Here is a 27,991-nt window from a genome sequence, read left to right on the forward strand (position 1 = left end):
GTGTTAATTTACAGGAATAGGGGTGAAGGGTTACTGAGAGGAGCTGAAATGACTGAAAGATAGCTATATTACCAAAGCCCAACCCAACATGGGAGTTAGGGTTAAGGCTAGGGTTAGGAGTTAGGGGTTAGGCCTAGGGTGAAGGGTTAGGGGTTAGGAGGGTTAGGGTTAGCTGGAAAGCCTGGAGCACCAGGCAGCTCAGCTCATGTCTACTTAATTTAGTCATCTAGCGTTTAGTCCCAGAGTTTTCTTTAGAGCTTTTCTCTTCCCTCAGGCTTCCTTGCGCTCAATTTCCTTTCATCTGAAGAGAACACTGGTCAGTGAATCTGGTCAGTTTCAGGAACTTCTTGAAGCGAATTTGAGCTGTTTTCTTCCTTGCTTAAGGAGCTTCCTGCAGGATGGAATGTTTTAATCTTGGTTGAAACTGTTATACAACACTGAAGAATCTTCTAGAAGATTATTAAAGGTTTATGGAAATAAATCTAGAGGGCATGGAAGAAATTGCCTTGCATTATTTTTCTTGCCAAGAGAAAGGCCAGGTGGATTGGCACTGCATTAACAATAAAAGTTGCATTGAACACACAGGTAAGTTATACTACATATGATATTGTGTGGTCTACACACATCATACTGCTGAATCCTCTGAATAAGTTCTAGTATTAATCACAGATAGAAAGGTAAAGCTGGAAAGTTAACTTGATCATGTAGTTAGGAAGAGGTATGGGCAGACTCACACCTACAGTCAGCACTCTTGATGACCATCCATGTAGGCCAAAGGCTATCCTCTCACAGTTTCATGATAAACGTTCCCAGACATCCCTGTTGCAATTAATTAGATGGGGCACACTTTAAGAATGGAGGAGTGAACAGCACTGTCTTCCTAACCTTTCCTGCCAAGCCTTACTCTTCGAAATACAAGCTGGTCTCTGCATTGAACACTCAATGCCTACTTTTCTCTTGATCAAAGTTACTGTACCCATCAAGTCTGATGATACAGAAGAGTATTCTTTTATTGCTGCAAAAACCCTTTATGAATGTGGTATCAGATAACACATCACTCATTCTATATCTCTGTAGGAAAGAGACAATGAATGGTGTAACTGATGTTTTTAAAACAGGACAGATATTTTGAAAATCAGTATGGATCCCTCAGAGAAATTAGGCATGAGCACAGCCCTGCCAAGCCCACAGTCAGATGTCCATGAGTATCTTTCTTCACTCCAAAGCCAGCCTTGACTGGTCACTGTGGCCTCTCATCAGTGCCTGGCAGAGTCCTCAGAAAGTGGCAGCTTACTCCAGACATGAGTTGTTTTATCTATTTATCAGGAGCTATTAAAACACATGTACTATTTTTATATCACTTCTGCCCAATTTATGGAGCTGCTTCTCAAACTTTAGTGAGATTTCCAACACAGTCCCCCGTCCAAAGCATTCCTCACTCCCCAGGCTACTACACAGGGCAAGGGCTTCTTGCCCAAGTAACACCTTCGCACTCTGCCAGCTAGACTGCACAAAGCCAGTCAAGTGTGGGTAGATGCAACTCAGGTGAAGTTCTTCAAAGCCACCTTAGGCAAAGGAGAGCGAGGCTGTGATGTTTCCTTTTACTGCACTGAAAGTGACTCCAGAACAGAGCAGAAAAGGGCACCCAGCAGGCATCTGCTTCTGTCTACGCTGTCTTCATTTCTCTCTGTTCAGCCGATAGAGGAAAGTTCAGGAGAGGGCGCCTAGAAACTTCATTAACTGTGAGCTCTGTGTCACATCTGTACATCCACGTCTGTCCCATATGCCACCATGCCCGACACACTCCCCAGTACTCCCACCCCACCCTTACAGGGCTATCCCTCCATGGCCAGGTCACTTTTGTCTCTTGGCTCACGGCAGAAACTTGGACTGACATAAGTTGTTGTTGCTGCTGCTGTCTGTTTGCATAATTGTATATGCTGAGCTGCGTTCTTGATTTTTGTAACAACATAATGTTTAAAGTGCTGTGAGCTATCAGGTCTGACGTTGTGATTTGTAGTTGGCCCATCAGCTCCTCTTGCTGCAAGCCTCAGCTTGTATGGCTAGCACATTCCACGGGACCAAGCTTCTGTCCACATCTGGCCATCCTTTTTAAAAAATATTCCGGGGTTGGGGATTTAGCTCAGCGGTAGAGCACTTGCCTAGCAAGCGCAAGGCCCTGGGTTCGGTCCCCAGCTCCGAAAAAAAGAAAAAAAAATATTCCATCTTGCTAATTTTGTAGATAAATTGTCTAACATACTAATTATATATACATTTCTCTTTTTGGAAGAAATTGTCAGGGTTCAGCGCTATCAGACCAGAATGCAGAGGTTTGATGGACACAGTCACAGGCCACACAATGAGCCCTGCGGACAGTTTTCAGAGACTGAAAACAGCGGCAAAGCCGGGCCTGCGGTAATCTCTCTAACCATCCTCCTTTCACCCATTGCCATTATTTTGATTAAAAGGTGTCTAGAAGCCACTGTGGTTATGCAAGATGCAAAAATTATAGCAGAAACTTCCTCTATTAATGGAAATTATTAGAGGATGGAAATGGTACTTGAGCAGCAAGAATGACATTAATTATGCGAAAAGCAGTCCTATCTGGCAGTTGGCAAGCATGCACTATTCTTCAGCGATCTTCCATGGGTCTGTGTGTAGCCAGCATTAGCAATCTAAAAGCTTTTTATTTTGGCAAAGTTTTCATAGCACTTGGACTTCCAGCATCTAGATAAAAGATAATTTGGAAGGAAATTATGTTGGTGAAATTGAAGAATTCAGTAATGAGTTCTGTGTCGATGAATCAATGCCCAATTAAATGATTATATCAAATCTAACTTTAAATGTTGACTTAAAATAATCACATTTTAAAGACTTTGAAACTGAGATGATGTCTGCTTCTAATCAGAGGAATGACCGTATTTCCTAGCCTGGTACAGGAGTAGAGTGTTCTGATGGACAGAAGAATTTGAGTAAGGGAGAAAAATTTAGGACAGGAATTACCAGTGTGCTCAGAGCTGGGCTGGACCATAGAAACAAAGCCCATAATTCCCATTCCCTTCTGCAACGTTTGCCTTTTTCTCAGGAGGTTCTTATTTTTTCTTTCCTAATCTCCGCCTCCCTTTTCGGGCTGTCTTGTCTGTGTATCAATGCTCATTGATCTAGCTAACTTCTGTGGAATCTGTTTTCCTGAGCCGCTAATGCTCCACCTGTTTCTGTGCCTATAATATAGATGTGGATAGCTGCGACCACTTCTGTTGCTCTGTTCGTCCATCCATCCAGCTCTTGATGAATCTCCACAGCCTTCCTAATACTGCGACCTTTTAGTACACTTTCACTCCAACTGTAAAATGATTTTCGTTGCTACTTCATATTTTAATTCTGCTACTGTTATAAATCATAATGTAAATATCTCTGTTTTCCAATGGTCTTGGGTGACTCCTGTGAAAGGATCATTCAACCCCCAAGGAGTTCACAACCCACAGGTTGAGAACCACTGTTCTCAAAGTTGGTGGCACTGAGGTGATCAGGGGGAGAACTACCAACACTAAAGAAATGGGCAGAAAAAATGTTCCCAACATCTAGAAAATGTGTGATGGGATCAAACTATTGAGTGAACAAGAAAGTGTTGCAAAGGGAGTTTTTGTCAGTTAGTAAAGCCAAGAGGTTGGAAATGTTAAGTACTGGTTAGTTCTATTTTTTAACTACAGAGTTGTCTGTGCATGTTTGTATTTTGTTTTGTTTTGGTTTGATTTTCTAGCTACATTTTGCCATAAGAACAACCATTTTCTGAGTCCTTCTGGGTAACTCTTTCTCCCACTTCATCCTTTCCTCCTTCGTTTTCCTAGAACTTGAACTCATTGGATAGGGATCAGTCACAAAATAACTTGATTATTATGTCTTTAGTGGAAAAGGCCTGAGTCCAGCATTAGTGGTCAGATGAATATGACTTTATTAATTAAATAGATACTCTCTGGAGTAGCCATTCAGAGCTATGGTACCATGCCGAGTGTATTAAGCAACTTGTCCATTAGGAAAACTTCCCCACTGGCTTAAATTATTTGGATTGTACACAGATCTGTCATTTATATCAATTATATAATTAAGATTCCTGATCCTTTTAATTACTACTCCAGAGCCAAGTTGAAATCTGGATAAGAAGGTTTGTAGTTCATTGTTTGTTACGTTTAAATGGATATGGAAAAAAATGAGACTGTGTAAATAAAGCATGACATGGAACAGTGTTCATAAGGGTAAAACCTTCTTTAAAACATGTTGTTATAGCTGGGGAAGGAGGCCACACAAGCCAAAGACCTGAGTTCAAATCCCCAGAGTCCACAAAATGCTGGTGCACATGTCCGTAACCCCAACAGTACTCCAATGGCAGGATGAGAGGCAGAGATGGGACCCATGCAAGCTTCAGGCCAGCCAGCGTGGCAGATGCAAGCAGGGAAGGACAAAAAGACAGTCCCAAAACACATTGGATGCCGAGAACTGATTTCCTCTGACTTTCACATGTATACCATGACACATATACACAATCATGTATGCATATACACAAACATGCATGCACATCACACACATAAAGATAAAAGAAACACATGTTGGTAGTATCTTTTCTACTATTTAACAAGTTTGGTTCAAAAACCTAACTAGTTTTTAAGGAATCTACTAATCTAATCTGTTAGCTTCCTCTGAGGTGTTGACTGATGACTTCTATTTTATTGACTCAATAAGTAAAAAATAAGTAAAAAAAAGATATATATATATATATAAATGATATCTCAGGCCCTGAAAACTCAGTGATACAAAAGGAGACATTGTCCCAGCATGCATGAAGCTTCCAGTATGAGGTCTTGTATTAATTAATAAACCAATACCCACTTATGAATAACCCACAGATTTGTCTATAAACTAGGCTATTTTATAAAACATAGCACCTTATTAGAAATTGCTTATGTGAAACAAAAAACTTGCGCATCTATGATTTCCTGCAGCTATGTAAAGTGAGTCTTACTGGGCCACTGTTGCTCGTGATTATGGCTAGGGCAATCATGATAAATCAAGAGCTTGCAACTAGCCACCAGTGCGTGCCTCCTTCTCATTCCTCCTTCCAAAGGTTCATCGAAGGGATCCGCTCTCTGGTCTTAGTCCTCCATTTGAGAAAAGCAAAATGTTTAAGTATGATACTCCCTGCCCAAAATAGGAGGTAGTGTTGCAAGCTGAGTGAATGCTGCTTTTGGAGCCAGACTCACCTCTCTGTCTCAGCCCAGGGCAAACCACTTACGTAGATCTTCCTCTCAGTTTCTCACGTGTGAGTGAGGCAGAGGCAGAAAGACTAACGGACTGTCCTAAAGGGCCCTTTCTTTCTAGTAATGGTACAGGCGGTGACCAGAACTTGTTCACTGACAGAAAGAGTCAACATTATGAATTAAGAGCTGAAATTTCACATGTATTTATGTTTCATTTTTATCTGTGAAAGCATATATGAACTATACTAGAAGATTTGAAGAATGGAAACCCTTTATCAGTTGAAGGAGTAATACAAACTCAGGATAAATAATGTGAATACCTGATCTAATGATATTTGGACACATTTTGAGGGTCTAACTTTATTTCTTTTTGGATGAGTAGAGACCACCATGGGATATTGGGAAATGAAACTGCTAGAAATAAGTAACTTATATTAAAGGTTCAAGAAATAATTATAAAATCTTGTTAAATAAATAAATGCTACTCACTTGTATGTACCTAGACTCTTTAAACACCACCAAATTCCTATACACTGTGCCCTTGGTGAGCACTGTATGGGTGACTAGCAGGTTTCTTAAGAAATGCTTTTCTTCATTCCCTTTCCCCAGATCTGTTGATCAGACTTTTGTCCTTTCTAGTATGAATTGACATTTCAGCCAAGTGTTTCAATATCTCCATTTGTAGGCAGACAGATGGGGGAAAGGAAATGAGAAATAGTGTCTGGCTCTTTAATTAAAGACACAGAGCCAGAATTTGCTCTTAAAGCTTATTGGCAAGGCACTTTTATGGTCACGTATACACACACACACACACACACACACACACACAGAGAGAGAGAGAGAGAGAGAGAGAGAGAGAGAGAGAGAGAGAGAGAGAGAGAGAGGCAAGCACACATGCATCAGAGAGATGGAGCCAAATTTGTAAAATTGTATCTACAATCATGGTTTCTATGGTAACAGTATCTTATGCCCAGACACAAACAGAGCTGGCAGGAGATGTCTGAATTTATTTTCTGCAAAGACAATCATAACAGAGATAGTTCAGGTTATTAAGGTGGCATGACCCAGGGTACATACAGCAAGTACATGGATAGTGCCAACATAAGATTTCATGCTTAAATCACAATAAATAGTTTATGGTTTCATAATACAGAACAGATTACAGATTATGTGGCTATCTTTGTCACTCAGCTATAAAATCATAACTACCTATGCACAATTCCTGTGTTAATGAGGTGTGCATGGGCAAGGTGTATATGGAAACTCCTGCAACAGAACTTACAAATGTAAATGTATCCAGGCTAGCAGCGACTTCAAGAATTTCTGTTTTAACTTGTGGTATTTGCAAGGGAAGAAAGAAAATGTGGGCACAGGATGGCTTAAAGCTTACTCCAGCATTATTTTTAAAAGATTATTTGCTGTATTTTCTAAACTAGCAGATGTTCTGTGCTAGTCTATAAGCTGAGTACCCAGTTATTTGACAAAATTACTGAAATCAAATTAGAGAAAACAAACACTTCAAAAATAATGGTATGAACGAGTGTGTGTTCCTCTCTGGATAACATCTTTGTGGATGTGTAGACCAGACATAATATACTTCCCCTTGCAAAGGAGAAACAGCTAAACAACTCATTTTGGTTAGTTGATTTTTGTTTAGAGTCTAGCGCTTAGTTCTCCTCTGAACGTGTAGCATTTTAGCACAGGGGCATTAAGCTAGAAAATGCTCTAAGCCAAGTCTGTAACTTTTTCCAAGTTTTCCTGATGCTGATTCCTATAAACATCTTCTAGCCAGACCTGTAAATACGTAAGAGTCACAGAACGAAAAGAAGTGTGCAACACTGCTCAGCTCTGTTTGTCACCAAACCAACTTGAAATGAAAGGCGTATTTCCTTAAATAACATGTGAGTTTCCGTACTCCGCATCTTAATCGTAGGATGTGTCTGCCGGTGGGAAACTCATTTTTTGGTAATGGATCTAAGTAAGACATCATTGTAAATGAGGATGTTATATATAGGTGAATAGGCTACGTTACAGCTTTACACAGCCTTTCCATCACGGTGGCTTTTAAATTCTCTTAAGAAAATTGGCTTATGAAGCATCAATTACAATCCTGAAAAAAAAAAGTGTGTCCAAACCTGCAGGGGCTAGGATGCATTTTAAATTTCAAACCATTTCCACTTCTCATCATCAGACATTTGCAGAAAATCCTGTGTGGTTTATTCCTCTGCTTTTAATAAATTACTTAAGAAAATATTAGTGAGGGCATTCTATTTCCTCTCGAACACTAATCTGCAAATGGAGAGATGGGCAGATTCAATGGCCTCTTTAGGATATTGCTCAGTGAAATTGCTGATTCTAGCAGTGCTGGGCCAGAAATACATATGAACTGAAGGAACCCAGAATGTAAGCAGCAAGTGGCTCACTTTTGCAAAGAAGAGACGAATAGCGTCTTTTTTTTTTTTTTTTTTTAAAACAAGGCTCTTAAAGCCCCAGCCTGCAGCAGGCATTGAGTGCATGAAACTTGGAGAACTCCCATGGACTAAAAGCCTCTTGAGTCAGCCTTCCTCTCAGGCCCTGTCATAGGCCTGTTCTGGGCTCTCCTAATCCTGCTAGAGAGAACTACCACCTGCCCATGCACCAACAGATGTGCACTTCGTGTTTAAGAAAGCTCCCAAAAGTTTCACTTCCTGGACTGGGTCAGTCAAAGAAAGATAAATGCGCCCTTATCCAGGCATGAGCTCTAACAGTACACGGTTGTGTGAAAGGCTAGGTTTCTGTTATGGCTTAAATCAAGATTGTTTTTATCATACTTATATTTAGGCCATTATATTAACACACACACACACACACACACACACACACACACACACACACACACACACACCCACTGCATGATCTCAAGTAAGATAAAGTGCTTAAAAAATTAATTGGATCAAAGCCACTGACCTTATTTTCATGTGTGCGATGAGGGAAATTTCCTTATAAGGAGTTCTTTGAGCAGGAATATTTCTGAGTCTTGTTAAGCAAAGAGCAAACTGAGAAATGAGTTTATAAATGCCTGTGCCTGTTTTCTGTCCCCTCACTCCTTCCTCAAGTGGCCTCACTTCCTGAGGACTTAAGAACGTCTTAAACTTGGCGTCTCCTTGGCAGGCCTCTCTGTGTTATTTCCTACCCTCCAGTATAGCTATTTCCAAAAGTATTTGTGCCCAGCACACTTATCTATGGCACTACTGTTTCTAACTGGATATTAAAAACTGATCAAATTACAGGAGAAGATTAGACAAATTATGATTTATCTATATAATTCAATATTATATAGCCATTAAAACTCACGTTTCTGAGCTATATTCGGTAGCACAGAAAAAGGCCAATAATAAAGTCAGGAAAAATTCTATGTAGCATTAGGTTTATGTATATATTTAGAAATGTAAGTGGAGGTCATCTTTGGATGGTTTTCTATAATAATAAGTTAAGAAGAAAAAAATTGTCTATTTTTTAAATAATGAAATTCAAATTTATTCCCATCATCTGCATTAACCAACCATTTGTCTCAGAGTGTGCTTTTCTCAGTATTCAGTATATTACTCTACTTAGGAAACGGTAACAAATACCTTTGTACTTGAGCGAATTGATCCTGTTTTATGAGGATGATAGGATATGACAGTGCAGCAGGATGTTGGGAGTTTATTGGGAAAATACAGGAATTTTCAACAGAGTCTGGATTCTGTTCCCTGTAAATCCACCCAAGGCTATCAATAAAGCCAATCTCATCACTACTCCAAAATATATTTTCTTAGACCCTCTACTGTCCATGCACAAGAACAATGTCCTCTCTAGTTAAGCAGGAATCTTTTGCATCATAGTAACCAGCTCACAGTACCATAAGGAATGTTTGAGCACAAGTCCTTGTGTGTATTTTCAGGAGAGACTTCCACTTCAGTACAGAGCACCCAAAGGGAGCTGCTTCCACCGGAGGCTTTAGGGCCTAGAGAGTCATCTGTGTCAGAAGCCACCATGGTTAGGAAGCTGCTAGCACCACATCCACTTCTGCTGTTTCCAACAACAAAGGCAACTATGAGCAAGTACAGCCTATCCCATAGTCAGCTATGCTCTGTCTGCTAAAGGTGCCCAAGGAAAGTCAAGCATACTTGAAGGCGTTCTTACCAGAGAAAACGTGAGGTGGGGCTGATGGTTTTATTGCATTCCTCGGATGCCATGCCCTATGTTAAATATCTGCCGTCAAGAAAATTCTAAGAAAGGTGTGTGTGTGTGTGTGTGTGTGTGTGTGTGTGTGTGTGTGTGTGTGTGTTGGTTTTTATTATTCTCGGCTCTTAGTTAAAGAGAGGACTGACTACCTCATGTGTATCATGAGTATCACTGTCTCAATGGAGCTACTAACAACTTTGGTGTTTGGAAGTTATTTTGGACTTTGATTTGTTTTGAGGCAGGGTCTCAAACTGTATCCATACTAATGTGAAGTTCATTACATAGTCCAGGCTGGCCTCAAACTTGGGTAATCCTTTTACCTCTGCCTCCAGAATGTTTCCTGAATGCTCTTGAAACTGCCGGCTTCTCCTTTCTTCATAGAATTCTTATGTCTTGATCAGTATGGCAAGAACGTGTGTCAGCGTTGATGTGTGGACATTGGTATGGGTGTATATGTGCATGTGTATGAGTACACATGCACTTGTCTCTGTGTGTACAAGTGTAGAGACCAAAGACCAGCAATCAGGTGTCTTCGTCAGTAGCTCTCCATCTTACTTTTAAGGCAGGGTCTCTTACTGAACCTGCTACTCACCAATGGACTAGACCAGCTCTTCACCAAGACCTGGGGATCCTCCTATCTGTTTCCTTCATGCCTGGAATACAGGCACACACTGCTTGCTGGGCTACTTATATGAATGTTGGACATCATATTCTGGTCCTCATAGTTGCAGTACAAGTATTTTAACAACTGAGCTATCTCCACAGCCCTTTATCTCTGGTTTCTGTGACATCACTCTCTACTAGTTCCCTTCTAGAACAGCTACTTCTGGTTCAGCTTCATTTGCCTGCCCCATAAAGAAAGCTTCCAAGAATATTATGGACAGTCTCCTTTCTCTTATTGAATATTCCTCCTCCTAGTGTTCTTGTGTTACGGGCATTCTTTTCTAAGACTTCAGGCACCTAAGACACTAGATATTTCTCATTTCTACATCTTTAGTCCAGACATCTCTTCTAACTTGCAAGCCTTTATGCTCAACTGTCTATTAGACCTTTCCCTCAAATGTCTCAAATGCCTTGGCATGTCTAAATGTTCCCTTGTTCCAAAATCTTGAACTTTTCCTGTCCTTTTATCGTACTTGATAAAACTTACCAAACCAACATTTTGCTAAATTTACAGACTTGGGCATTAGTCCAGACAGAGCCTTCTCTGTAATCTACAGTCAGTCCTATGTATCCACCTTCTTAAGGTAGTTATATGACTTGTTTCATCCTTTGGAAAATCCCCTAGTTCAGACCCTTATCATCTTTGGTTCAAGTGGCCATTGGGAACCTCCCAACTGTAACTTGAGGGATTCCCCGGAACTATAGAGCTCCTTGGAAATAACATAGGAGAATATCTAGATGACCTAAGATTTTGTGGTGACATTTTAGTAATAACACCAGAAGCATAACCCAGTGAAAGACATAATCAGTAAGCTGGACTCTGTTAAAATTAAAAAGAGCTTCTCATCTGAGAAAGGCACTGTTGAAGCAATGGACAGACAAGCAACAGACTGTAGAAACTACTTGCAAAAGACACATCTGATAAATGACTGTTATGGGAAATCTACAAGCAAATTAGTAAAACTCAACAATACAGGATGGATTTAAAATGGTCCAAAGATCTTAACAGACATCTCACCAAAGACACGCAGGTGGCAAACAAGTATATGACATCGTAAGTCATTGGGGACGTGCAAATTAAAATGAGATATTGCTGCTTTCCTGTTAGAATGGTCAAAGCCTGGAACTCAACACCAAAAATGCTACTGCAAAAGAAGAGAATAGTAGCTCTCGTTCACAGTTGCAGCACATGATGGCGCAGCCATGTTAGAAGGCAGTTTGGCAGCTTCTCGTAAAACTAAACATAGTTTTAACCATATGATCCAGCAATTGCCCTCCTCAGTATTTACCAAAGGGTGTTAAAACTTCCGTCCATACAAAAACCAGCACACAAATGTTTACAGCAGCTTTGTTCATAATTGGCGAAACTTGGAAGCAACCAAGAAGCCTTTCTGTAGATGAAGGGATAAACAGTGATACACCCAGAAAGAGGGAGATTATTCAGCGCTAAAACAAAATGAGCTATCAAGCTGCAACAACAACAAGGGGGTGGGGGCTTTAAAAAAAAACTTAAGTGCATATTACCAAGTGAAATAAGCCAATCTGAAAAGGCTACATCGTGTGTGGTTCCAACTATATGACATTCTGGAAGTTAGAACCATGAAGGCAAAAAAGATCACTGGCTCCCGTGGGAACAGTGAACTTTTCATTTGCATATTCCCAGTGACATATGATGTCATATGCTTGTTGTCAGGAAAGACAGATGAACAGGCAGAGCACATAGGATTTGAGGGCATTCTAACAGGAAAGCAGCAGAATCTCATTTCAGTTTGACTGTGATGGTTGATACGTGGCATGTGCTTATCCAAACCCACACAGCGTACAACAGAGAATCCTGACAAAAACCACAGCGTTAGGGTGGTCATAGTCATGCTGCTGTGGTTGGGAGGTGTTGAAAATTGGAGGAGTTTATGATATTATGAGCAGGGGAGTAGGAGAAATCTCTGTCCCATCATCCTATTTGATGCAACCTAAATTTGTTCTATAAAGACTTACTTAACAGCATTGCAGGGAAGAGGGACTGGGAGGATGGTTCAGTTGGTAATTGCTACACAGTTGCAGGACTGGGGTTTGGATCCTTAGCATCTAGGAAAATGTCAAACAGGGATGGCACATCTAATCTCAGAGCCCTGTAGGCAGACACAAGGGATCCCTAAAGCAAGCTGCTTAGCTATACTAACTGGATTAGTTCTCTCAGTGTTCAAACCAGAAACATGCCTCAATTATAAGATGGGGAGCAGTGGAAGAGGACACCCTGTCAATCTCTGTGCTCGACATGCACATTCTGCACATGCATCAGTACACATACACACATGTGTTCACACACATACATGTGCACACCACACACACACACACACACACACACACACACATACACACATACACATACACAACACAGCATTCCAGGAGCCAGGGAGATTACTCAGTAAGCACCTCCAAGAATCCAAATACAACTCCCAGAACCCACGTGAAAGAGGTCAAGTATGGCACACACTTGCCCCAAGGACAGCAGAGACAGAAGAATCTCTGAAGATCACTTGCCAGCCCGCCTATAGACTCCTTGGCAAGGTCCAGAGCTTTAAGAGAAATCCGATTTAAAGAAAGGGTGGCAGCAGGGTATCATACACATTCCACAAACCACTGCAGTGCAGTACCAAGTGCTGTAGTAGCAGACCGAGGGGGCTGTTGCTAGTAAAAGCACACTATCTTTTAAGGCTCTGTTTCTGCCTTACTCAAATTTTGACATCTCTAAAATCTGTGCTGCTGCTGCTGCTGCTGCTGCTGCTGCTGCTGCTGCTGCTGCTGCTGCTGCTGCTGCTGCTGCTGCTGCTGCTTATTCTTTCTATTTCTATTTGGGATGCGTCCTATTGCTCCTCCTTCTTTCTTGTCCCCCCAAAAATCTCCTCATTCATATTCAATTGCAGATGAAGCATCAACACCCATCTGAAGCTGTCTTCAACTCTCCCAGGTGCTGCCTCCTTCCCCAGACTTCCATTCTAGCATGATGTCATCGAGGCATAATTGTTTGCAGGTCTGCCTCCTCAAGAGCGAGGGCTGCATTTCTTCATCACTTGGAATAAAATGCCTCATGTGTGTTAGGATACAGGAGGTGCTGGGTGATTGCTAACTGCATGGCTGCCCTGCACGGAGCTGTAGTGTCCATAGAGAGGCACACAGAGAGATGCCCAGTTGGTGAGGAACAGAATCATCTTTGATGTGCAAACATCCTGCCTGTCTTGAAATCAGGCCCAACGTCTGCCCCTTTCATGGGGCTTTTCTTAACACCTTCAGTTTCCATCTGTGCTACAAATGGTAGCTTCCTGATGCTACTCCACCAGACGATCTCACTACATTCCTAATGCTTGTTTTCCCAACAAAACAGAAAGATCCTTGAGGATAAGGGTTGTGTCACATCTCCTTGAGTCTAACATGCTTGTGAGACAGCTCCCCAGAGCAGCACAGGCAAGGGGTAGTACTCCCTTAGTCACCACATGTAGACTGCTGTCCTCATGAGGCCAACTGCCTCAGGGTTTTATTGCTGTGAAGAGACATCACCACCAAGGCAATTCTTATAAGGGAAAACCTTTACAGTTTCCGAGGTTTAGTCCATTATCATCATATCAGGAAGCATAGTAACACGAAGGCAGGCGTGGTACTGGAAGAGCAGGAGTTCTACATCTTGACTGGAAGGCAGCCAGGGAAAGACTGTCTTCTAAGCAGCTAGCAAGAGAGTCTCAAAGCCCATTCCAACAGAGATTCAAGTCCTCCAACAAGGCCACACCCACTCCAACAAGGCCACACCTCCTAATAGTGCCACTCCCTGGGCTAAGCATATTCAAACCACTATACCAGCTCAACTTCTGGATGGCTATGCTAAAAGTATTAAATTGTAGCTGTAAGGCTAAACAAGGATGATTTGTAAATGCCTTGAACAATGAAGGTTCAAAAGCATGTTTCCCTAATATCCAGCACTAGTATCCTTCAACCCAACACTGGTATTAACATGAATTCTGCCTAAGAAATCACTAAACAATAAATGAGTTTTGGGTGTGGTGGTATAGACCTGTAATCTAAGCATCCAGGATATCCATGAGTTCAAGGGCAGCCTGGGCTACATAGTGAACCCTATCTCAAGCACAAACCCATAGACAGCAACAACTAGGGCTGATGTTTCCATTTTTTTCACTTATTTTTCTTTGCCATTTACACATGCTTACCGGTCTTTCGCCATCCTCATCCTGATGTCAGAAAACTCAGTAGTGCTGAGCATGCAGTCCCTTATTCTCAGAACTTCAATGTGGTGTTTTAAGAAATGAGGAAGAAAGAAGAGAAAAGGAGGGAGGGAGGGAAGGAGGAAAAGAGAGGAGAGAGGAAAGGAAGGAAAGAGGGAAAGAGGGAGAAAAAGGGGGAGGGGGATAAAAGAAAAGAAAGATAAGAAAAAGAAGGAGAAATAATGAGGTTGAGGGGTCATGTTGCCTGGGATACCAAGGGAATTGGAGGAAGGAAATGGAGGGTGGTTATGATTGTACACATGAAAATATTAAAAGTATCTTTCCAACTTCTGTTCCATGTATGACTGAAACAAAGGTTCTCAGGACTGCTGCTACACGATAGCTAGAGAGCAGAAATCATTTTATTCTGCCTGCACTGCTTGCCACAATACCCCGCCAGCAGTACATGCCCTACACACCCTAAACAAGATGGGACTGCGGAGATGCATAGAACACCTAGACTCCTGATTTCCTCCTAGTGAGGAGGAAATGGTTTCAGTTGCTGACTACACTTAGAAAGGTTTCTCCTACTGACTTTGACAGTTGTTTCCTGTTTTCTGGCAAACTCCCTTCCTCTCTACACAATTATCATAGTAGAAGTTTTCTGTTTACCTTTTCCAGGCCCCATGGTATGATGGCCGCCCTAGCATAAAAGCAAGCATATGAGTGGCCCACAATAGCATATGTGCTCACATGAGTAAAACACCAGCCAGGGGGCAAGTGCTTTCCCCGTACCTATTGTGTATCTACCCTGCTGTCTCATGTGATAGATATAGGAGGATCAGGTGGAAGGCCTTGGTGTTCAGCACCTACTGGATAGAATCACTTCAGGACCTCAGAGGCTGAGGAGAAATGGTCCCAGAGAGGTGAAAAGGAAAACATAGGAAGGGACCATGCCTACAAAGACCAATGTTATCTAGACAACATTCATAGTTTCCAAGTGGTTGTCCATAAGGGACAGAACCAAATGAAGTTCGGGACAGAAGGAATGGCTCTATAGATGCTGTGTAGTAGATCTATAGTTAAAATCAATCCCTGTTAGTACAGAATCGCTCACTGCCTTTTAAAAGCACAGCCAAGGAAGGAGCATCAAGATGGCTACCAACCCTGACAACCTGTGATCAGTTGCTGGGGTCCAGGAAAGAAGAAGAGAGTGGACTCCTATAATTTGTCCCCCAACGTCTGCTCATGCAGCAGGCCTGGTGCAGACACATACCAACACATACATACAATAATCATCTTAAACAGAGCCTAGAGGAGCCCTGACAATGCAATGATTGAATGTGATGTGGCATCTGCAATAAGGTCCTGGGGACAGAATGAATCTTCCGCAAAAATATGAATAAGCTGTGAGCTTTAGTTAAGAGCAATGTACCAGTATTGAGTCTAACTGTAATAAATGTACCGTTCTAAAATAAGAGGACTGTAGCTAGCAACCTAGGCATAGGGTATTTGGGAACTCACTCTACCATTGGCTCAGTTTGTCTATAATTTTAAATCTGTCCAAAAAAACTAACATCAATTTTGCAAAGTAGAGGACATGCCATGTAGAATATTCCTGGCAACAGAAAGAGGAAGGAGTTGACCCTTCTTGAAAGAAGGGACTGTTGTCAAATGCCATGTTTGTAGCTCGATCATCAGTGCCTGTAGCAATGCTGAGTGCCTGCTCGCTCTCCCCAGGTTGAATTTTTGGCAGGCGGCTGCAACATTTGTGCACTGATTATAATTTTGAGATGCATTGTCAGTAACCAGGGTATATAATGGATCTTCAACTCTAATTACTTTCCTCTCCACAGGTGCCTGGAAAGGGTCCAGACGGGAGCACACACAACCTCCGCTTTGAGGGGATGGAGCGGCAGTATGCATCCTTACCCAGGTAGGATATAGAGGGGTGTCCCATCCCCAGATCACCCACGAATGAAGCCTTTAGAGATGTCTGTGTGAACTAGGAATCTGGCTTTGCGATAGCGAATATGGCTGAGTTTTGCCTTACTGCCGTCTGCTGTGGTCCAGCTGCCATCTTCCCATGTGCACTAATAATTGAAACACTTGTGGGTTGTTTTTTAAGGGGAGAAAATAGTATATCATTGCAATTGAACATGTCAGCGAGAATATTGGATACTGAATGGAAATCCTAAGCCATTGCTATAAAAATGGTATTGAACATCCTGCACCAAGCTTAGAGACAATAAAATAGTAAATCCTGTGTCCTAGAAGTTTCTGAGAGAAAGGGCAGCCCGGCCTTAACCTTGGAGCTTCAGGTGAGTGTTAAAAAGAGGAGAGAAACTTGAGCCTGGAAGGTGTTTTTAGAATCTGTGTCCTTGAGGCAATAAGCTAATATTTTTAAGAGGCACAGACAAGTGGGTGGGTGGGGAAATAGAAAGAACTCCGTGGGAAAAGTTGGCTTGGCCAAACTGACCTAACTTGATCCCCTTAGGCTGTAAGGAGACACCCCTGAAAATGAGATACAATTCGCAAAGGTTGGGGCTGTTATCTGAGAGGTGTGGAGTCCAGTCTTGTTAGTCTGCAATCAGGAGCGCACGACAAAGAGGAGACCTTTCCAAGATTACTTACAGCCAGCTTCCCTGGGAGTCTGATAAATTGAGAGTGTGAGAACTATCGTGTTCAAAAAGGAACAAAGAAAGGCCAATGCCAGCCACCAGCCTGAAGTAACTGAGTATCACCCCAGAAAGGGCAAAAGGAGGCTACGCGGTCATCAGATGGGCTGCTGGGCCGCTGACTCGGAGACACGGTCGCTGTTGAGTGGTCTGTGGGCTCTACTGTGGGTGAAGGGACAGCCATAATATCCTGAACTTTGTATCAACCGCAGCCTAGGTGAGCATCTGCTCTTAGGAAAAGTATGTTAGGGCTGGACAGACACACGGCTTGCCCCACAAGCATCGAGCATGAGGAGGAGGAGTTCAGATCCTCCAGTACCCAGGTAGATGGCAGGTGGATGCCGTGTCCCACCTGAAATCCCTGCTCTCCTAAGTCGGAGGATCCCTGGAACAAAGCAGGCTAAGCAGACAAGCTAGGCCTACAAGCTCTGGGTTCAGTGCACTCCTAAGGAAAAGGATCCCTGAAGAAAACTGGAACTGCAAGCTCTGGGTTCAACTGAGATACCCTGCCTCAAAGAGGAAGATAGTTCAAGAAGGAAAGGCTCCTGATGTCAGCTTTAGGCTTCTACACAAACATGCACCAATGTCAGATGTACCCATGCAGGTACAACACACACACACACACACACACACACACACACACACACACACACACACACACCACATATACACATGAAAAAAAACAAATGCTGATTTTTAAAAAACAATAAAACCTTAGATTTAGCAGGGCACAATTTTTAACATTTTCCCAGGTATGAACAGGAAATACAGACTTGAAAAGCTCTGGTGCAGCTGTATTTTATGTATCTCCGTTTCCTTTTTATGTTATCACATAAGGGAGTTTTCCCCTTCTTCCACCCCCTCCCCATCCATGATTAGTTTCCTGCCCCTATTTTTTCCCTTGGCTTAGCATTTTGTTTTCATTTTGAAAAATGGAGTCATTTCCAAACTTCATTTGAAATACAAGGTTTCCGGCTTTCACTGTTGAAGTATATGGAAATTGCGGTTAAGGCAAAGAAAGGAGTAGATTCTTAAGGGAAATGGGGAAGGGAGGGAAAAAAATCATTTTAATGTCTTCCTGGCCAGCTTGCATCCTGAGTTTAGAAACTTTTTTTATATATATAAATCAAAAACACAGAAATAACATTTAAAGTTCTATAAATCTCACTCATTTATTAATTCCCCTGTTCTAGCTGTTCACCTACTGTATAGACAGGGCCCTGAGGATATGGAATGGTAGACAGAGTCCCTGTCTGTCCTTGGGATCCTGTTTGGTAAAAGGGGCAAGCCGTAGGCCTTTTCTGCTGACGTTGAAATGCTCAGAGCTGTAGCACAGGCCTCTAGGTCTCTATTCCTGTTTGATTTCCCCACTTGGCCCTGAAAAGCCCAATCCTGACTGCAAACAGGTCTGTTTAGGAATAAACCCTGCTGAAGGAGTTTCAGGACAAAGACGATGTGCGCATGTGTCTGTGGCCCAAGCGCTATCAGCACGATGTTTGAATTGGCAAAACCCTGGCAGCTCTGAGACATCATCAGTGCAGCTGACAGAGAAGCATCTTAGAAAATAATGCTGGCACCAAGTCCCTTCCCAAACACAATGGTAGGAATGGTTTGCTGTTTGTGTGGTCAGACCTCTATGACTGTCTTTTAGACAGAAGCCGCCATGACGGAGCTGAGACCAGAATCTTAGTGCAGAATGCACATACCAGTTTCTACCTTAGAAGCCCAAAAAGAAAACACACAGTTCCCGCTCAGGCTGTGTGTGTACCCTCCCTGGAGTCTGCGTTTGCCTAGTGAGAACCAGAGGTGCTGAGGCACATGTGTGGCTGGTCTGTGAGGTGTGCAAATCCAGTCCTGAGGAGAGCCTGTGAAACTGACCTGGTTTTCAGCATTCCCACCTAGGCATTATCCGGTCCTCCTAACGGAATCACACCAGCTCGATGCTCTCTCACACCAGCCGGGGACAAGGGAAAAATGCTCTGTGGCGTTCTTTATCACAGGCCCTTCTTTATCACAAAAGCTGGGAGAGTTTAAATATTTATGGAATTAAAATTTTAATTAAACCTAGGACTCAGTCTAGCTAGGAAAGTCATTGGCGATCCTTCCAGAGCATTTGGCCTGCCACTGGCTGACTTGGCTCCTAGGTTGTTCATTGAGATGTCAAAAGAGCTTCTAAGGCAAAATCAGTAACCTTGACTTATATGTCAAATTTGGAAGCCTGGATAGAAAATGTATCGTCATCTAGGGGCTCATTCCTAAGCTTTTGGGGAACTCCATCATCTTTAAGGCAAGCCCAAGCAGGCGGCTGTCAAGCTAAATGACACTACACAAAAATAAAACAGAGCCCCAGCTAGTGCAGGCAAAGACAATTCCTAGCACTGGGTAGTTAGGAGCTTGCCTGAGGCTAAGGGCTAAGCAATGTTAAGTGTTATTGTTAAGCAATGTTAAATCTTCTGCCTCCAAAGGAAAATGACTTTATTTCTTTTCTCCTGAGGCTGGTGTCTCTGGAAAGCCTGGTAGGTTGTAATACAACCTCATTAGCAAACCCCAGCCGTTGACGAGGGCCAGTCTTACCAGTCTGTGCAGCCCCAATTTTCTTTGGTAGTAAACAATGAAATCAGTATCCCTTTAGTCTGGCCTGACACAAATTATTACCTACTCTCTGCAGGTGAGTGACTGTTTTCTGGGCTGTCCTAACAAGAGAACGCTAAGGTGCACACTTTCACTAAGGGCCTCGTTTCCATTCCAGCCTACCATCCCCTTTCAATTCACCCAGGCTCCATTCCCATTTCACAGGCCCTTCAGCTGTGGGCTCTCTGTTCAGCCATCTCTCGAGTCTGCATCATTCATTCACCTGACCCAGTCCTGGCCCCCCTGGGATCCCATTATCCTACTCCCTACAGATGGCTCGGTGCACCAGCACCTGATGGTGCTCATCCAGGTCTGTAATCAAGTATGAGGTCCTGAGGAATGAGCAAAACAGCAAGACACCCCACATCTCATCTGTAGTCCCCTGCGCATGGAAGGTGGCTGGAGAAACTCATAAAACCCCTTTTATCATTTCCATTCCAAAATTCACATTAGGCAGCACCAGCTGGGCCCCTGCTGCTGGCCGGCATTCCTCTTAATCATGTGATCAGCTCCCAGGACTCTCCCACAGTGGATGTTCAGACCCTGTTCCACCAAGATGACTAAACATTCCCAATCGAGGTCTCTAGAGATGACCTCATTTCCTTTCCGTTAGGACCCTGAGGCATCTGACATTAGGCCTGAACTTCTGCTCCCTGCAGCTCAGCCTGCTGTCTTCCCCAACACACTTCCCAAAGGGAACGGAGGAGGGTCTAAGCTTGGAGCCAGGCCATGTGTATGGGCCCAGCTTAGTCACTTACCACCTGTGTGGCCTTGGCCAGTGATCCAATTGTTCCAGGCTCTGCTTCCTCATCCACAAATTGGAGGTGACATCAGATTCCCCATCTAGTGGTGGCAGCGTAAGGATCAAATGTGTGACAGTAATGTAATCAGTGAACAACCTGACATATTTGAGGTTTTTTTGTTTTGTTTTGTTTTTTTCTACTCATTTTTATTTGATCCATGGGGATGAGATTTTCCTTCCTATAATGAAGCAAGCTCATTCTCACTGGGGTCTCTGGGACCTGAGAACATGGACTTCTCTTTTCTGGGCCACATCTCTTTAAGCAGAACCCCCTTTGGGCTTTCTTCTCCAGAGGCGGCTCACCTGCACTGCGTCCATTCCGTGGAAAATGCAAGGTTAACAGCTGCGTGTAAATTTGCTGAGGGTACTGGTGCAAAAAGTGTAGGCTGGCCCTGGGAAAAGTCCAGAAGTGCAGAAAATAGAGAACAAGATAGTATAGCAAACTACTGTGATTTGAGCCGTAAGCTGTGCTGAGGGACAGTGCAGCGGACAGTGGCTCCTTTAGCAAGGGAATCCATATAACAGATCCACAGTTTTGACTTGGATCTAAGCAAGAGGACAGGGCCTCTTTCCAGCAAGATGTAAGTACAGGTCTAGGACCCTGCCCAGAGTAGAAGGTTAAACATGCTACTCTAGCTGCTGTAGCAGACAATATGAAAGCTTCACCCCTTTCCCTCCTGAGAGGAGCCCCAAATACGTTGCTTAGATCTGGGCACTGCTGGCTCAGGACAAGGGTGACAAGCATGCTTTAGGGCATATAGCCAGGGAGGACAGGGTTATCTCCACATACCCAACTTTGGTCCTCCACCTACAAATGGTGGCTGTATTTCTACAGCCTTCTGACCATGACCTAGTGCTTCCTCCTGACTCCACTGACAGCTGGTTCTCTGGTTAGAAAATCTCTCCTATACCTTGAAGGAGTCTATTCTCATCATCGTAATGAAGAATCCAATGGAATGGGTAACCTCCTACCTCTCTTGCTGAGACCCCAGTCACAACTGTCTGCTTCTCACACCTGTCTTTTCAGTTCAGGGACAACTCAGAGTCCCCATGCCAAAATATAAACACCCTCCCGCCCCGCTTCCTTCCCTTTATCTTCCATGACGTTTGTTCCTCACCTCTGTACTGCTCTAAACACTTGGAATTACGTTGTCTGTTGATGTGTTCTGCTCCCATTGGTCTAGAATTCCTAGGAGGAAGGAACTTAGCCTCATACTGCTAGTCACACCAATCACTGCACGCAGGACCACACATACAGCAGGCTTTCACTACACTGGGATAGAGATGAGCATACATTTGTTTTCATTCAAGTAATTTAGGAGAAAGAAATTCTCCAGAGCTTTCTTGACAGTCTGTCTTAAGACTGTTTTCCAATATAGTAAAGATTTCTCCATTTCGCCTCTTTTCCCTGGAATCAATACAAGTCCAGACTTCTGAACAGTTAACCCTTCTTTGCATTTACCACATGCCAGGCACCTTTCCTTGCACTTTGCATGTATTGACTGACTTAATCCTAGCAAGACCCCCTTGACTCAATAGCAGCCCTGCTCTCCTATTCAAGGGCAAGGGCTCTGGGTTAAAGAAAGGAAATTGCCTGAGTTAAAAAGGGAAGTGACCGAGCTGGGACTTGAACCCATGCCACATACCTACCAGATGGTGGAGTTCACCACGGTAGCTCAACTTTCCTGGCCATGAGTCAGATCCACACACTGGAGTTACAGTACTCCCTTATTTTATCATCTGTTTCACTTCCTCGCTAAACTATAAGTGCCTTTGAGGACAGGACTGTGTCTTATTCATCTTCGTATATGACACAGAACATTACTAATATTCAGGTTAAGTAATGCCTTTCAACCATCTCTGTACTGCTGTCACAAAATCAATTCCTTCCCCCTTCCCGTGGGCCCTTCATTTGAAATATGAACAGTTTAATGTGTAATTGCTAGATGAACATTAGGCAGTATACTTTGCCTACCAAAAAGAGAATCCTGTTTTGTTAGAACACTCCTGAGACTGGAAAAAGCAATGTCGGCAAATTGGTACTTTGGTTCTTCAAGATTAAGAATAATAACTTCTCAAAAGGAAAAAGATTATACAAAACCTTTTGGCAGAACACTGTGTAGAGATAGAGAAAAAGAACCCTTTCCCCCTTCCCCCGACCAATGAAAGACCGCGCCAGCCACATCTGGCTTCTGGTCCTGATGTTGCACTAGCCCTTACAACGCACATCATTTGGGAGAAAGCTACATCTCTGAACATCTCACACAATTTTCAGCTTGGCTGTGTGATGAGGAGCAACAGACTGGAGCTGATTTTGGATCGAACAGGCAACTTTAGAAGGGAAAACAGCTTCTCCTTTCTTCCTGGGAACCCAAAATAAGTTCTCTTCTAAGTATATTACCGGTGTTTTCAGATTGGATATGATTATATTCCAATCAGAAGAACCCTCCCTAAAAGCATATTCCACTGTCTACTCCAGTCGGTTCGTTTGGTTGTTGGTGACTTTCTTGCCTATGTTTGCCTTTGTCTATCCTCAGAAAGACCCTGACCCCAGAGTCTTGGCTATCTGTGAAGGCCTCTGTTCCCTGTGTTCTATCCCAGCAGTGTTTCATCTAGGCAGCGTTTAGGTCCCTCCCTCTCATTTCCTTCCATGCGGAAAGGCTCTCCTTTATGGGTTTCTTTGACTTCTCCACTTGGCTTCTGCTTGCTGCTATTGAACTCTCATTGCCAAGCTCTCTCTACACCAACACCTATGCCTACGCCTACACACACACATACACACACAGAGAGAGAGAGAGAGAGAGAGAGAGAGAGAGAGAGAGAGAGAGAGAGAGAGAGACCACTTGCTATATAGATTGTGTTGACACTCAGGTTCTGCAAGGATTTTCCATCAGAGCCACACTAAGGGTCTTCAGCGGAAGATAATCTAGCTCAATATTCAATTAAAACCTAAGCAATCAGAACATCAGGCAGATGTGCGAGGTGAGGTTGGTCATCTGGGTGTCCAAGCTGCATAACTACTACTCTCTGCCACATGCCAGCTTGTCAAATACCATGCTGTATGGACAGATATGGACTGTTCTAGCTGTCATGACAGGAGGTAGAATGCTCTACCAGAATCTGAGGCCCATTGGCTAAAATACTACTTCCCTGAAAGCCTTAATCAGACAAGGTGGATCATGGTCTCTTGACCTTGCTCATGGGGCAACTTTATCTGAACGAACCTCCTCACCACCGGAGGCCTGCCCGGTGATGTTTGCCTCTGCTCCTCTGCTGCCTGTGTGAATGCTCAGACACTATAAAAACCTGGCTGGAGGAATCACACACATCTGCCTTTGACAGAGTTTAATGTCTTTTGAAAATCAGTGACATCCTCCTATCCTACCCCACCCCCAGCCTGAGCTCTCCCATCCTTTCTCCCCAAGTTCACTGGTTTGAAAATCTGGTCCCTCCTCTCCCTTCCTAGTGGAGCAAACGGCCTGTTTAAATGACCTCTGACACTTCCTCAGTTTTAATGCTCAGGACAAAAATGATGAATTAGCAGCCCTTTAATTCTTTGCAAGATGACTATGTGCCCAGTGTCAACTCAAACTTCCTGAAAATGCAAAAAGCCCCGGCTTGGAATGTCGCTTTAAGATGCCAAACAGGCGAGATCAAGGGTTAATGCTACTGCCATATCATTTTTATGTCACTTAGTTCCTCGGATAAAAGTCCATTTTAATCAAACTTTTCATCATTTCCTCATAGGCAATATATTCTTGGTGCCAGTTAGAGTATTTGATATTAATTATTCAGTCGAAGGCCTCCATTATGAGTTTAGTTCGAATATTTGTGATTTAAAACATGTTAAGACCCATTACAGTACTGATGTCCCCAAAGTAATTTTAACTGAATCTTGATGGGCCATATATTAAATTCCATACATTTTTTAACTTTTTGTCTCATTCTCCATAGCAAATTCTAAACTGTTGCATATTTGTGGGCTCTGTACTTTTTTTAGAGGAAGAGTACATGCCTGCAAATTCAAGAGTGCCAAATCTGACATTACCTTGGACTTGAAATATGCTAAGCTTGGTATGTTGACTTCCATGTTTTCCCTCTTGCATATATTTAAAGGAGTGTTAGCATTTACTTCCCGCTTCTCCAGCCAAAAAGTAAAGAAGGTTGTTTTGTGCCTAGACATCTGCTTAATTTAGACTGCTGCTCTCTCATTTCTCATAGTCCTTGGTAATTCTTGATGTTTTCCTATTTTATTACCGTCCCACCATCTGCCTCCAAAAGCTCTGGAATTATGGTGGTGAATCTCTTTACAGTGCTGCACTGTTGTGTTCAATGTGTGTGCTCTCACTCTACACCCATTTCCTCCCTGGTGGTTACACATACTGCCAGCTGTCTGCTACTGTCCCTTGGCTCAGGTTCCTGGGTTTGCCTTATACAGGCATCCTTGTATTACTACGTGCAGGTCATTAATTTATTCTTGTATCTGATGCAACTATTTTCACTGTCTGTGCCTTTTGGTTATTTTAGATAACACAATATCAGTACAACCTGTGAGCATACTGGGTGAAACATTTGTGCCTCACCAAATGTGGGACTGTAATATATTATCCTATAGGAATCATTAACAGTAAAATCACTAGGTATGTTTTTCCTCTGTATATACCAATATCCATATGAATTTATTTCAAATATCCCATATCTATTCCTGAATGAGTCAGTGGTATTTAGAAAGAAAGCCAAGCCAAGGCAACTGAAGGAAGGGTGGGGGCAGGGATGTAAAATGCTTCAAAGCCTAGTAATTCACGTGTGTACCTTCATGATCTTATTCTGTCCTCTCCAGACAGTTGTCTATTAGTCCTCACGATGTTTTTTTGGTTAATAATGACAAAGTCTTCTTCAAAATGGCAGAAGCAAGACCAGAATCCAAACTCAGCCCTTTATACTCTCCAGGCCTACTTTGTTTTTTTTTTCCTATAGCACCAAACAAGTCTCAGTTGGTTAGAGCACCATGCCTTCTTTTTTCTGGAGTATAGCTTACTTATAGAATGGAAGATATTATAGGTCTTTTAAAACAGTACATCCATGAGTTGGGGTGTAGCTTAGACACTTGAGGCCATGAGTTCAATCCACAGCAGAGTCCCCTGCATCAAATACTATATCATTCACTTTAGCATCTTTCCAAAGAAAATGAAAAAATGCTGAACCTAGGAGCTATGAAAAACTAACAAAAGAGAATAGTGGAGAATTTATGAGGGGGGGGAAGGACCTGAATGACATAACTTTTAACCTTATATCCCTATGATGAGCCTCAAGGAAAACCAACTCAACCACATTTTCTTTATTAACTTGTTACCCTTAGGAGCAGAGAGTGAGATCTGGATGGCTCTGGCTGTACAGAACCTAAGTGCTGAAGCCCAGGTCCCTCGACCCCAGACTTGACTTTGCAACACTCCTCTACACCAGGATTGTAAAGGACCATGAGAGAAAGGGCCAATATTTGATGAATATTTACAAAGTTCTAATTAACATGGGAGTGCTTTAAATACATTGCTTCATCCAGTTCTTGGAATATCCTGATGTTTGGATAAATAAAAAGACACTTAAGGATGTAAAGCAATATGGTAAAGATTGTGGGTCATTCTACTTCTTTCCACCTCCGAAAGGTGTCTTTTCTAACCTCCCTGAGAACAGTTTGTGGAGAGACGCCTTCCATAGCCATCCACAGTGAGACAACCCTTCCGTTACTGAGCCTGCTCTAAACTAGCACAATATGTAACTTGGGGACAATCAGGAACAGGTCCTTGGTAGGCATTAAAGATTCCCACAAAAAGACACCATGAACAATGGAACCCCTTAACATATGTGGTTGAATACCCACCTCTTCCTGCTGAACTACTTTTGAAATGGTGCACTTTTTAAAGACTGCCTCTGTGTTATGCAAAGTAGCTTAAAGTATGTGAAATCAGTCGGTTCTCCTTCAACAACTCCTGTAGCCAAGAGAGAATTCTTGATCCTTTTAGGGTATGGTTCTGGCAGATCCTTGAGGGGTCATGGCTGAGATGCAAGTTCCAGATCATTGTGGAAGGTTTGCTTCAACAGACTCTGCTACTTTCAAATCCAAGGAAGAGGGGATTGGCAGTGGATTACCATGACAGTGCCACATGAGCCCATCTGTGCCCTTGTTCTCATGTGGCACAGGCCCCACGACCTCAGTCATTATGCCGAGAACACCTTGGTCCAACTCCATCATTTCCAGCAAAGGCAAACATTTGTACTACAAATGGGAAAGGGGCTGGTACAAAAAGAGCAGCTTCCAGAATATGCTCTGGCCTATATTCCAAGTCTTCAATTAAGCCTAGACAGAAGTAGCTGGGGCTTGTCCCAACAGAGCATTGTCCTGCACCACAATTAGTACAACTGACCCTTGTGGTTGAATGCAGAATGACATGTTAAGTAGGTGGGAACCTGGCAATTCTCATTGGCCATGCTCCACCAACAGGATGCACTGAGGCATCATTAGTCCCCTTCAAAACTGGCCGCTGCTTGGAAGTAGACAGGGTGGTGACTGCTCAGATAAGGTTTCTGCCTGCTAATTGCCTACTGTAGAGGAGGCAAATGCAGAGCCACATCCAGAAATGATAGTGTCTGACAGCCTGGTTTTTACAAGAAACTAGAAGGAACTGTAATTGTTCTAGCGGGAGTTTAAGATGGAAACAAGCCGGTTGAGCTATTTTGAGAAGGCATTTACTGCAGGGAAGTTCTTTCTCCCAGAAACATTCATGTAAATCCAGGATGGTGTTTGTATCCAGCTTCTCTGACATTTCCATTCATGCGTTGGTGCCTTTGGTGACTTAATGATCTAGACTGTGTGACAATCATTTACAGTACTTCTACATCAAAATTAGGTTCAGGCACAAGATGGACCTTATAGCCAACACATTTTACAAGTAACTTCCGGTTGCGCTGCCTGGACTGTGGCCAAGACAGTGTGATGACTGCCTGCCGTGGTCCAGTTACAGACGAGTCACTTATGTCAACACTGTCAGCAGCTTGGATTCCTCAGTCCTTGTGATAGCTCCTTTTATATCTAATTAACAACAATAGTAACAATAATAATAACAGTAAGTGGGCTGCGTGGAACTATCTATGCGACTTTATCAGCCAAAATAGATGAGCTAGGAAAGATGTCGACCTCACATTATTCCATCATTCAACAACTGCCGTGCACTACTTGTTCAATGTGTCCTGGACACCCCGAGAGGACCACAGTTGGATCTGAAGGACATGGTTCCTGTCCTGCAGCATTTATATTCAAATGGACACAAAAGTAACTAATCAATAAGAAAGCACAAAATATCACTACTGTGCCCAGTACACAAACAAACAAACAAAAGACATTATTCAAAAAATATAACATAAATTTGGACCAAATTAAGGGAGGGAATTAGATGTGAGTTCTGGTCTGAAGGAGGTTATAGAGAAGAAAGAGAATGTGGCAGACCATGACATGCTTTGTGGCCTTGTGGAAAGAGAAGGCTTGACAAACAG

General features: G+C 42.8%; 1 protein-coding gene across 1 annotated transcript in view; it reads left to right on the forward strand.

Moving 5' to 3' along the window:
* Pard3b (par-3 family cell polarity regulator beta) overlaps window positions 1-27,991 on the forward strand; it is a 986,886-nt gene that overhangs the window by 913,169 nt on the left and 45,726 nt on the right. Inside the window, 1 exon segment of the mRNA XM_032901196.1 lies at window positions 16,189-16,268. Within this exon segment, the coding sequence (XP_032757087.1) occupies window positions 16,189-16,268 (80 nt within the window).

The sequence above is a fragment of the Rattus rattus genome, chromosome 4 (assembly GCF_011064425.1).
Source record: "Rattus rattus isolate New Zealand chromosome 4, Rrattus_CSIRO_v1, whole genome shotgun sequence".
NCBI lineage: Eukaryota > Metazoa > Chordata > Mammalia > Rodentia > Muridae > Rattus > Rattus rattus.